General features: G+C 39.2%; 2 protein-coding genes across 2 annotated transcripts; both read left to right on the top strand.

The window, feature by feature from the left end:
• Positions 1 to 111: 111 nt before the first annotated feature.
• On the top strand, positions 112 to 4,229 carry emc4 (ER membrane protein complex subunit 4). Its single transcript, XM_020922742.2, has 6 exons — positions 112 to 272; positions 789 to 931; positions 1,142 to 1,256; positions 2,482 to 2,635; positions 3,121 to 3,281; positions 3,710 to 4,229. Exons 2-6 carry the CDS (start codon positions 825 to 827, stop codon positions 3,743 to 3,745), a joined length of 573 nt encoding a protein of 190 aa, XP_020778401.1. The 5' UTR covers positions 112 to 272; positions 789 to 824; the 3' UTR covers positions 3,746 to 4,229.
• Positions 4,230 to 5,012: 783 nt separating this feature from the next.
• LOC110158312 (GTPase IMAP family member 7-like) lies at positions 5,013 to 12,226 on the top strand. The gene is made up of 4 exons (XM_020922767.2): positions 5,013 to 7,007; positions 8,461 to 8,828; positions 9,601 to 9,798; positions 10,530 to 12,226. Exons 1-4 carry the CDS (start codon positions 7,001 to 7,003, stop codon positions 11,019 to 11,021), a joined length of 1,065 nt encoding a protein of 354 aa, XP_020778426.1. The 5' UTR covers positions 5,013 to 7,000; the 3' UTR covers positions 11,022 to 12,226.
• Positions 12,227 to 12,246: the final 20 nt, after the last annotated feature.

Genomic DNA, 12,246 nt, shown 5'->3' with positions numbered 1-12,246 from the left:
TTGGACATAATTCTATTGTTAAAACATAAAGCTCAAATCTAATTACACGTTTTCCCCACTTTGGCCGCTAGAGGGCGCGCAGTGCTCGTTTCCGCCTATGGTTTACGCAGATCTACGTCATCAGTACGAGCCCTGAGCTTGCGGCGCAGTGGGGGTCGACTTTTCTGCGCTTTTTTTTTTGTATTTTCCTCCCTTTTTCTGCCCTTTTAACGTTTTAATCTTCGCCATCAACGACAAACCTTTCAAATATTTCAGTTTTATGTTTAAATAAGGTAAGATCGTTGCATGAGAGCTGTTTAATGTGATTAAACAGCGCTGTTTTGCTTTAGCTTCGCAACACAAGCTTCGTGTTTTCAGCATAACATTATATAGTTATTTTACGTTAATCTTCAAACGTTTGGTCTATTTATGACAACGTTTTATTTAAATTATGTCTGATTTGAATGATATGATTGGAGTAAGTAAAGGAAATACAGTCTATTTTATATTTGCATATTTAGTGACAAGTGTAAATAATAAATAATCATACAGCTATTTGTTCCATGACGTGACAACTAACTTATTAACTAAATAAACCTGTCAGTGGGGTAAGTTTAACCATGACCTCCTATTTGAGGTTAAATTAGATATAAAGAAGATTTTACGTATTTAAACAACCCAGAAACATCTTGAAGTAAAATTCAGACGTTTTAAAACTATAATAACAGCCTGAAAAAACTTTATTCAAGTAATATTCCTTTTGTTCTGTGTCAAATAATATTTATTTATTTATTTATTTATTTTTGCAGCTGTGTTCCTGAGGGGAAACTTTACATTACGTTGCCATGGCGTCTCCAGGGGGACAAGGCGGAGCTCTGTCCATGCGAGAGAGAGGAGCTGGAGCGGGCAAGAGAATGAAGTGGGCTTTGGAGCTTAGCATGGGCAACACAAGGTACTGAAACAGGACTAGAGCCATGGACTAGACCAGCATGGGAAAACAGGTAGTGAAAAGCTGCTGGGGATAGGGGTAAAGGTTCATATGACATATAGACTTAATTCCATAACTGCAACCATAATTTTAAAAACGATGAAAATGTGTCTACATTACACAGCAGTTAGTGTTAGTGTTAGTTAATATAATAATGTGTTTGTCTGTTTGCAGGAGTCGTTCAGATCGTCAGGGTGGGCAGGGTGATGTGGTTTATCCCATTGGTTACTCTGAGAAGCCTGTACCAGACACCAGCATCCAGGAGACTGATAAGAACCTGGTGGAAAAGGTGAGATTATACCAGCTAGGGTTGTTAAAAATATTACAAATTAGACATTAATCGATATTAAAACTAGTATTGAAATGAGATACTGATTTCAGTGGGTATCGATACTAAAAAAAGTCATATCAACCGGACAGTAATGAACCTTTCCTGAATATCTTTAGAATAATCTCAAGCTGTATAAGAGCACACACTCTAGTATACACCTATGGACCATTATTGAACCTACCTGGACTATTGAAGAATTACAGATATAAGGCCACATGCTTGTAATATAAAAGAAAATAGTTTGATTTAATGTCCAAGTAAAGATTTTTTTTTTTTTCGTTTTTTTATCGTGGTATCGGAATGTGTATGAAGTATCAAGTCGAGTTTGAAATTTTAGTATGGTGACAACACTTTTACCAGCATTCACACTATGCTAATAATTTTAATGGTACTCTATCTCAGACTAACTGTTAACAGTCATAATAAACTGGTGTATAGCTATGATTTTATGTAGCAAATTTATAGAGTCAGCCCCAAACAAATAATAAATAATAAAGGTGCAAAATGTGTAGATTTCTATGTTGGACACTTCTTTGAAAAACAGTGACTCTCCCATAGAGTTACATAGGCCCGTGCCCTTCATCTGGAATTATGACATCATCAAGTTTGAGAACTTGAGCTACAATTATTAGTGTTTTTCAGAATCGAGAATGAGATGATGTCATACTCCCAGATGGGGGTCAATGCCAGTTTTCTCTGTTGATCACATAGTACTTTGACATAAAATACCTAAAAAGTAAATTTACTAATATTGAACCTAATCGTTTCTATTAGTGACTAGACCCAAGAACTCACTGTATTACAACATCATTTTGCTTGTCTGGTGGGCGGTCTGCTACTTACTTGTCTCCATGTAGATGTTATTGCGTTGCCTGGAATGTTCCATGGTGTGACTTTAAACAAATCCATGTCACATTTATTTGTTACGGGTGTTTCTACAATAATTCTTGTGAATAGGAGCGACTCTTCACATATCTGAATCGTAATGTTGTTGCATAGTGCTGTAACCTGCTTGTCTCTCTTATGATAGATAGGTTTAATCTATTTATCTAGAATGTTCCAAACAGGTGGGGGGGCGTTCCACTAGATGAGTCTAGAGACTTATGCAGTGCACCTTTAATATTGGCCTACAGAATGCTGTGATGTCATCTGAAACCTAGCTCTTGTTCTTGTGTTTTTGTAGCGCTGCTGGGACGTAGCTCTGGGGCCTCTGAAGCAGATCCCCATGAACCTGTTCATCATGTACATGTCTGGGAACACCATCTCCATCTTCCCCATCATGATGGTCTGTATGATGGCCTGGAGACCCATTCAAGCCCTCATGTCCATGTCCGCAAGTGAGTACTGCCCTCTACAGCCTAAACAGAGTAGGACAATATATTAATATAAACAATATATCGCTATTGATACTTTGCAGCTGATGTCATCAGCATTCCCCTGGGGGTGTGATGCTAACTGTAGGCTCTGCTTTGTCTGAAGCTCTGTTACTCAAGTTAGACTTTAATTTGAGCTTTGTTTTAACACAATCTGACCAGAAAGACCTTACTTAGCTGGAAGTACAATAGATGAGTTAAAGAAGTTAAATAATCCCCCTCAAATACTAGCTAGCTACCGTGTTGCTGTGCACAGAGCCAGTAGTGACGGGTCTAGATGGACTTAGACCCATAAGGGAAATTATTTGGACGCAGTAGCTCACACAGTACAATATATTATAATAACAAAGAGCAAAGATAAAAATGGTAATAATAAATACATTTTAAAAAGTAGCAAACCATAGCAAAAGACTGGTGTCAGTGACTGAGTTTTGTTCTCTGTGTGTCAGCGTTCAAACTGCTGGAGAGCTCAAGTCAGCAGTGGTTGCAGGGCCTGGTGTACTTGGTGGGGAACCTTCTGGCTTCAGCATTGGCCATTTACAAGTGCCAGTCTATGGGTCTGCTGCCCACGCACTCGTCTGACTGGCTCGCCTTCATCGAACCACCACAGGTACGGGCGCAATACACTTTTAATGGTGCACTATGTAACTTTTTGTTTGGGGGTCCGTCACCTGCTTGTTGCTAAGAATATGTTATTGCTCTGCCTGGAATGTTCCACAGTATGACATTAAACAGGTATACATTACGTTTATTCAAGTGGTTTAATAGCTCAAAAATACCAAGAAAAACAGGCATTCTGACTGTGAGCGGGGTTGCCTCTCCATAGATCTGACCTGTAACTTGGTCTGGTTTGGTCTCCATGAAGTTAGATAGGTTTAAACCATACTGTGAAACATTCCAGAAAAAGCAATAACATCTCCAAGTAGTAAAGCATTTGACGGACCCTCCACCTGAAAAGTTTTACAGTGAGCAGGTGTTTTATGGTTAAAACGTTGAAAAACATACATTCTTACAGTTTTTCTCCCTTTTGTCACACAGCGGTTGGAGATCATGGGAGGAGGGATGGTGTTGTGAAGAAGTCCTGTTCATAGTTTAAAGTGTATATATTACCGGTTGTCTTCATATTCTGTCAGATTAATAATAAAAATAGGTTCCATTCACATAGAACAACAGTCACATCTTGAATAATGGCACCACTTTCTAAAGCTATTGTAAAAATGATTCAACACGTTTATTTGTGCAGACAGAGAAGGCGTTGAACTTTGTGCCAGTTGCCAGTGCTTTGTGTTAATAGGTACAGTAATTACAGAAATATTAACTATAAACCATGGATTAACCTTCTCAATTTCTGCGTGTCTTGTATTGGCCATTCTGTTTAGCCACACGTCTTTGCACATTTCTTCAGACGGTTTCATAAATTAAATCACATTTTGGATTTGTTTTTACATTGACCACTAAAAATGTTGTTAGTCTAATAATTTTTTGACATTGACATTTCTTAATATATACTGGCCTGTTTTTCTTAAATGAAAATATGATTAAAGATGAATTAACAGCGCTTTTGTTTTGAGATTCCTCTAAACACCAAAATTAACACCTCCCCATTGCTCGTGCCTCAGTTGCTCTGCACAACGTGGAGGAGCAGCAGCTCTACTCTGAGCTCCTGTCGCATGACTGAGCACCCGGCAACTATGCGGAGGAAACTCAGTTCGACCACTTGTATCTGACTGTGATCTTGTTCTTTCGGTCATTACCCAAAGCTCATGACCATAGGTGAGGTTAGGAACGTAGACTGACAGGTAAAATCAAGAGCTTTGCCTGTGTATTCGGCACAGTGGTCTGATCCAGATCCACAAAGCACATGTGACTGTTTGGGCAAACTCCCATGAACCCTTGAGCACCTGATGGCAAGTAAAATGCCGGTCCAGTGTTCCACAAATGTGATGAAAACTGCACTGTTCTTCCTGAATACTGGAGGTGCATTGTGTAACATTTCTGGTGGAGGGTCTGTCAAATGCTTTTCTCTGTGGAGATGTTGCTTTGTCTGGAATGTCTCACAGTATGGTGTTAAACTTTTCTATCTTCATGCAGACCAAACCAGATCAAGTTAAAAGTCTGTTTTTTCTAGGTGCTTTTGAGCTATAACACCACCTGTAATTTAAGCAGGTCACGGACCCCCAACCAAAAGTTACATAGTGCAAATTTAACTAAAATAAAAACTAATAAAATTACATATGATATAATGCGTTTGCAAATTGTGCTGAGGAGGGGTAGACATCTGTATTGTATCTTCATAAATATTGGTTATTGACAGGGCTTTTTTCCAGGTTAATTTCACACTTGGACTGAAAGTTAAAGTCAAGTACAGAAGAAACGGAAAACTGCTCGACAAAAGGCAGAATCATTTTGTGTTATTTGTGAACTGTGTAATTCTAATTTATTTTCCAAAAAACATTGATACCATAAATCACTTGAGTATTTATAATATACAATGAGTACTTCCACTACCAACAAAAAGAGATTGTGTTCATTTGGCTTCAACTGAACATTACTGGCTCCTCCACGTCGAGAGGAGCCAGAACACGTTGGAGGGACTATGTCTCTCGGCTGGCCTGGGAACGCCTCGGGGTCCCCCCAGAGGAGCTGGAGGACGTGTCTGGGGTGAAGGAAATCTGGGAGTCCCTGCTTAGACTGCTGCCCCCGCGATCCGGCCCCGGATAAGTGGAAGAAAATGGATGGATAGATGCACATTACAGGTGACATCACACTCTCTCTGTCTTTTACATAGTCTATGCTCTCAACACTGTTTTCCTCTGGCAAAAACTGGAGAACGGCCTTTCAGGTTCACCAAAGACAGAGAGGAATGATGCTTCAGTCCAAACCCAGGGAACAAGAGGCTCAGTGAAGGAGGAGGAGAAAGTGTGGAGAGGAAAGAGGTTTTTATTAGTGCAGATCTGATAGAGTCGAAGAGCCAGCCTCATAGTCCAGGAACACACCCACTCTGAAGGAGGGCACCTCTAACTGGGACCTACTTGAGGGGACATCCAAATTAAACACATTTTCTGTTGCCGTTGTCCATTGTCCAACAAGGAAGTAAAAAAATAAACTTAAAAAGAATTCAAAACTAGACCAAACTAGTAAAGATTTTTAGTCAGATCTTAAATATAATCATGTTAATGTTGTTTTCGTGAAATGAGTAGGCTAAAGGTTATTATTGTTATCATTCTTATAAACTGGTGTGACAGGAAAAGCAGTCAGTGATGGCGCGGCACTGTGATTCATAAATTATACTAAACTTATTCTGTGACATGTTACACTTGTTTTAGATACTAGATGTTGCTTAAAGCTGCACTCTGTAACTTTCCTGGTGATGGACATGCCCTGGGCGTGCACTGCTAACTGTTGGCTCTGCTCTGTCTAAGACTTTTTCAGACTTTAATCTGATCTTTATTTGAACACAATCTGACCATAAAGATCTTTAAGACTTGACGAGCTGGAACTGTAGCGGGGGAGATGATTTGTGTTGTTAAACACGTCTCTCACAGAAAATTACAGTCACAAGCTAGCTAGCATTTGCCAACAATTTTTCAGTTAGTCCCACTCACCATTTTTGTTGAAAATAAATCCCTTAAACAGGATGAAGAGCAGTTGTAGTGATCACATGCTCCTGACTATGTGTGTTTTTTTTTTTTATACATTTTGTGTTTCTAGTGTTTTAAGACAATCTTAAAACTTTTTTGACAGTTGTCCTCATTGTGTCACCATGGTAACTCTTAAACATTCCACCATTAGAGACATGTAGATCACCCCCAGCGCGATGTCACTGCAAAATATCAATAGCACACTATATAACATTATCTTTTTTGTATTTATTGATTTTTTTTCGCTCCTTGAAAAAAATACATTCTTACTGAAAGTGTGTTGCCTCTCCACAGATCTGACCTGTATCTCAAACTTTGGAAAATTAAAGAAAAAGCCTGCATCAGTTATCAGGAAGCATGTGTTAACATGCTAGTTATGGTTACCCTCTTGGCAAAAGTCCACAACTAAAAGTCATTGCTGTAAATAATTAGATGCTTAAGTGAAGAATAATTTTGGACCACCTCTAATGTTTTTAAAATAATCCAATTCAGTTTTTACATTGTTAAGACGATAAAAATCAAGTACAGCGCCTTTACATTTCATTCTTGTGATGATTTTGTAAAATGGCCAGGGTAAGTGTCTTGTGCAGACTTGTGAGTTGGTGACTCCGCCTGCCTCAGAAGTGAAAGTACAGTGCGGCTGGAGACAGTGGAACAGAGACCAGCAGAGACAAGCCAGAAGAAAAACATGCAAGGTAGGCATCTTCCACTCTGTTTTTGAAGCAAAAACTTGTAATTTAGCGCTTTTCATTTGTTTTCCCAGGAGAGGACAAGCACGTATCTCAAACCAAATTCTCCTCATCCATTCGTTTCTGTACCAATGCGAGCTCCCCCTGGTGGCCAGTATACAATAACTCCAATAACTCGTGTAGTGACAATAGCTCATGTAGTGAATGTATGAAGTACAGAGCAGGCGGTTTTGTTACAGTAATGAACTGGAAAACACAGACTATACACAAAATGAATGAATGAATGATTTTTGGGATACTAATTTGTTGTTGTTATAGTAATAGCGGCAGTAACACAGAAGACCAAAACGTCATGGTTCACTGTACCCGAAATAATAAATTAGTCATCTTATAGCTTTACATAAATATAGAAAATAAAATTTTGAGATGGGGATAATTTCTTATATAGGCTCTTCAGTTTAGATTATGATATCTAATCTGGTAAACTTGTTTCTTTTATCAATTTGTTTTATGTCAATATTGTGATTTAAAATATCAAAATTCTAACATAAAGATCCACGGGTGTCATAGATTATAATTATAAAGCAGACACAAGCACAATATGTTTTCTTTAACAAACACAGTCAAAAACTTTTAAGATAAACAACAACAACAACAACAACAACAAAACCTACAAAATGGATTTAAACATTTTCAAAATGAAAAAAAAAAGTGGAAAAGTAGACAATAAATATTAAAACCAAAACATTATACTCAAATTTGCCTAGAGCAACAACTTTGCTAAGTCTGCCACTGAATAAAGCTAATATTAAAGTCTAAGACATATCTAATATGAGTAACAGCTTCAGACAGAACTAGGGAGACCAGATGTCCCTATTTACCTGGGACAGTCCCAGTTTTGAGCCCTGTGTCCCCTGTCCCAACAGATTTATCCAAAATCATTGATTTATCCCAGTTTTATACAAGAAATGTCCCAGGTGTCCCTATTTTTGACTAATCTGATCCCTACCAACAGTAAAGAGAGACATTGTCATTTGTTTAGATAAAATACAGAAAAGCTGCTTAAAAATGACAAAAATTAAAAGAAAATCATACTATATTGACTCACATGTTTGTCATGAATGGGCCAAGTGCAGAACAGTTTTCCTTAATTATGCACTTATTTTTTACAATTTTATTATTACCACCACATACTGGGGGTGTCCCAGTTTTTTATTTTGAAACTCTATTGATCCTAGACAGAGCAGTGCCCTAGTTAGCATCACACCCCAAGGAATGTTGAGGATATCAGCTATTAAATATCAGTTCATGGGTTTCATGCACATTATTCCTTCCTGATTGAAGGATTCTCCATATTTCAGTATCATGACCACTGGATGTCGCCATTTCACGTCTTTTTTTGTGGAATTTTCAACACTAATAAGATTCACAATCACTGACATATTTTTATTTTATTCAGAGCCAGACTTGCTGAGAGTTGTCCTGTTGGGGAAACACGGCAGCGGGAAGAGTAGCCTGGCAAACAAGATTCTAGGAGAAGAGATTTTCACCGTGAGCCACAGAAGCGACGCAAAGATCCGATGCTCGCAGACGCACACCAAGCTGATTAACGGGCTCAACGTGACGGTGATCGACACTCCGGGGGTCCTGGGAGCAGAGCGGGCGCACCGGGAGCGGGCAGAGCAGGAGCGGCAGTGCGAGTGGCTGAGCTGCCTGGTCCAGTGCGCTCCGGGGCCTCACGCACTGCTGCTGGTGATGCCCGTGCAGAGGTACACACGGCAGGAGCGAGCTGTGGTGGAGCACATCAAGACACAGTTTGGGGAAGAGGTGAGTCCTGGAATATTATTGAAAATGTTGATATTTTGTTTTTGTGATCTATCCCAGCGGTATCCAAAGTTTTTCTTCAAATCACAGATGGACCAAGGGCAGATTGAGGGCCACTGACTGTTAGTCAATAAAATAAATAATTAAAATATATGTATAACAAGTTAGAATGATCCATCAGACCTTTATTTGGCCTATGTTTAGAAGTAGATTTTCCAAAACTTTGACAACAAAAGGCTACTGCTACTTAGGGTATAATGAGACAATTCACCTGGAAGTCTGGGGGCCAAGAAAAATTGGTCTGAGGGCTGCACTTGGCCCCTGAGCCACAGTTTGGAAGTAGGAGATACTAGTAAATCTGTGTAACTCACCCCTAGCTCTCACAAACTTTTTGATAAATAGTTTGGTGTATGAATCTGCGCAGTTTTAGAACAGCTTTGTCCTCACGGCAAAGTGAAACTGGGGTGGACCGCCAAAGATCAGCCAGTCAGAATGCTGCTCTCTGATTACATCCAGGTTCCAAGTGCCACCTGATTATCGGACAGTAAAACGCTTTCTAATTAGATGTAGACAACACGTAGCAGACTTATTTTGACCTTGGGAGCTGCTTATACAATATATCTGTACTGGGGCAAGATGGATTTTTCTCAAATATGTGGAAAAGGCACAGGAGCTTTAATTGCTCTTCTATTTCCATTGTAACTGAGGAAAATGGGCCACTATTTTTACTTCTACTCGCGTGACCTTTGGCACCTCTCTCATTGTCTCATTACAGGTGTTCAGATTCACCATTGTAGTTTTCACTCATGGAGATCAGCTCCCGGAGAACACAGACATCTTGGCGTTTGTGGAGCAGAGCGAAGGGCTAAAAGAGCTGGTGCTGGCCTGTGGGGGACGCTGTCACGTGGTCGACAACAAGTACTGGACCAAAGAGCGGCAAAAGGGAGACCCACAGCGGAGCAATGAGTTTCAGGTATGATTTCGGGCTGCAGTGAATGAAAGTGCATATGATAGGTGTTCATGCTTTTTTTAAAGAAATTTTACTTTTCAGAATATCGGTATTTTTCTTGCAGAGTACTTTTACTCCTACATGAGAAATATTTCATTGAAGTAACAGTACTCTTATTTGAGTAAAGGTTTTGGTTCCTCTTCCCACTGTGAGTAAGCCGAAAGTGACAAAGGCTTTATGTGAACATTAAACAGCTCTAACTTACATTTATTCAGTTACAGGTGGTTTTATATCTTAAAAATACCTCTAAAAACAGATATTCTGACTGTGAGCGGGGTCGCCTCTCCACAGATCTGTAACTTGGTCTGGTTTTGTCTCATTAACATAGAAAGGTTTAACACCATACTGTGAAACATTCCAGATAAAGCAATAACATCTCCATGGCAAAAAGCATTTGAAGGACCCTCCACCAGAAAAGTTACACAATGCACCTTTAACTTAAAATAATAAATCAAATGTTACTGTTACTAGAGCTCATTTAGCTGCAGAAATCTTGTCAGTTTGGACCTTTGTAAATCTGGTAAAAGGCCCAGTCTTTGATATTGTGTACATCTCAGTGCTTAACTATAATGTCTGGAACTCCCACAGAATTAGTTAATTGTCATGTCGTGACATTGTCACGATTATAATTTTTTTGTTGTTAAGAGATTGGTGTTAAGATTTTTCGATTAACCTTATAATGTTGGCGTTCGCAGGTGAAAGAGATCCTGGCCACAGTCGTGAAAATGACCAGTGAAAACCAGAGGTACTTGAGCAATGAAGCATTGGAAGAAGTGGAGAGGGAGATCCAGAGTGAGCAGAGCCGCATTCATGCTGACAGCGGTTTGAGCCTGGAGGAGAGCAGAGAACAGGCTAAAAACTCTGTCCTTGATAAATACATAGACCAAGCATCAAGATGCCCATCCTATGTGAAATATGCTGCAGTTGTGGCCGGTGTAGCAGGTGTGGCACTGGCGGCCATCTTGGTGCTTCCGAAAGTGATTAAGTTTTTAAAAAATAAGCCCCCATTGCCACTGCCCGTCCCTGTGATGCCCATAGAGCTCCCCACTCTGCCAGATCTGCCGCCTGCACCTGAAGTGGTCCAAGAGGTTGTCCCACCTGTGATATCTGACCTTCTGGAGTCCATTCTGACAGAACCAGAGGTGTTGTTTGAGAGATATGATCCGTTCAACCTATTTGAATGTTAAATGAAGTGCTGTTCTATTTTAAATTCCATAAACATGACCTGTGCCCCCAGAGGTAAACATGTTCAAATCAAATATAGCTTTTACTGATAACAATTACAATGCTGATTTATTATGAATTACAAAAAATAAAAATAAAAAAATAAAAAAAAATACACATGATGTACTTTAAGTTATAATTTGGTGTTTGGATAATTGGGAACCAATGAGAAAGCAGAATGAGCCTCACATGAGGTTTTGGTTGCCATGTTCAATGTTGAAATCCAGTTGGTTTAAAACCATCACGCTCTCCTCGGGGTCACATTGACCAGAATAAATTCTTTTTTTCCTTCCTGCTCTCTTGGGGCGGGTCAATCAGACTCAAAAATGTATTTTCAAATAAATTCTCGCCAGAATTGTTGGGTCTTGACCCACCCCAAGAGAGCGGGAAGGAAAAAAAAAATAAATCTTTGAGTTAGTGTGACTCCGAGGAGAGCGTGATGATACCTAAAATGTCTCTCTGATCTGAATGGTCACCTAAACTCCAGCGCCTACAGCCAACCATGAATCAGTGGTAGTGCAGCCTCTGCAGCTCAGGGAGGGAATTCTGGAGATTCTGGGCTTTCACATAAAACATGGTCTGTTCATGTACTGAGAAGGAGCCAAACTTGTGTGTCCTCTATCTGCAGGTTAAGGCTCAAGCAACACAGGTTAAATTGAGTGTGTAGTTTTTTTTTTATTAATTTTTTTTAACCAGTAAGAGTGCAGGTTATATACAGTTCCTTTAATACCGTTAAACTAATGCAGCAGGTCACTGCATCTTAAAAGAACTGTGCATAAGATTTTGATTTCCACAAACATGACCTGTATCTCCAGATACGAGGGAAACATCTTCAAATCAAATAGTTTTACTGATAATTAAAAAAAACTGATAATAATGCTTATTTCTTCTTATTTACAAAAACATCAGACATGACATACCTATTTGGGTGACAATTCAGTTTTGGTTCTCAAGATGATTATCCAATCAGAAAGCAGAATGAGCCTCACTTGAATCTCAGAGCAGCTGTGGTAACAACAGAAAAGAACTCAGAGTGTCGAATGAATATTACACTATAAAGCATCTTTGAGAGTCCAAAAAACACTGCATAAATCTAATGCATTACTATTCATTAGAGATTTTCCTGTTTACATGTAATTTTCATAGTTGCTAATTAGATATTGAATATGTATGCAACCACAGCCAGTT

The sequence above is a fragment of the Boleophthalmus pectinirostris genome, unplaced genomic scaffold (assembly GCF_026225935.1).
Source record: "Boleophthalmus pectinirostris isolate CB_2022bp ecotype Guang Dong unplaced genomic scaffold, ASM2622593v1 HiC_scaffold_20, whole genome shotgun sequence".
Lineage (NCBI taxonomy): Eukaryota > Metazoa > Chordata > Actinopteri > Gobiiformes > Gobiidae > Boleophthalmus > Boleophthalmus pectinirostris.
This window is presented reverse-complemented; position numbering and strand designations above follow the sequence as displayed.

Excerpts from the sequence above, each read along its gene's own strand:
- LOC110158312 (XM_020922767.2), top strand. Across the intron at positions 8,829-9,600 it reads AGACACAGTTTGGGGAAGAG|GTGTTCAGATTCACCATTGT; the intron begins GTGAGTCCTGGA and ends GTCTCATTACAG. Across the intron at positions 9,799-10,529 it reads AGCGGAGCAATGAGTTTCAG|GTGAAAGAGATCCTGGCCAC; the intron begins GTATGATTTCGG and ends TGGCGTTCGCAG.
- emc4 (XM_020922742.2), top strand. The coding sequence starts at position 825 with ATGGCGTCTCCAGGGGGACAAGGCGGAGCTCTGTCCATGCGAGAGAGA. Across the intron at positions 932-1,141 it reads CTTAGCATGGGCAACACAAG|GAGTCGTTCAGATCGTCAGG; the intron begins GTACTGAAACAG and ends GTCTGTTTGCAG. Across the intron at positions 1,257-2,481 it reads ATAAGAACCTGGTGGAAAAG|CGCTGCTGGGACGTAGCTCT; the intron begins GTGAGATTATAC and ends GTGTTTTTGTAG.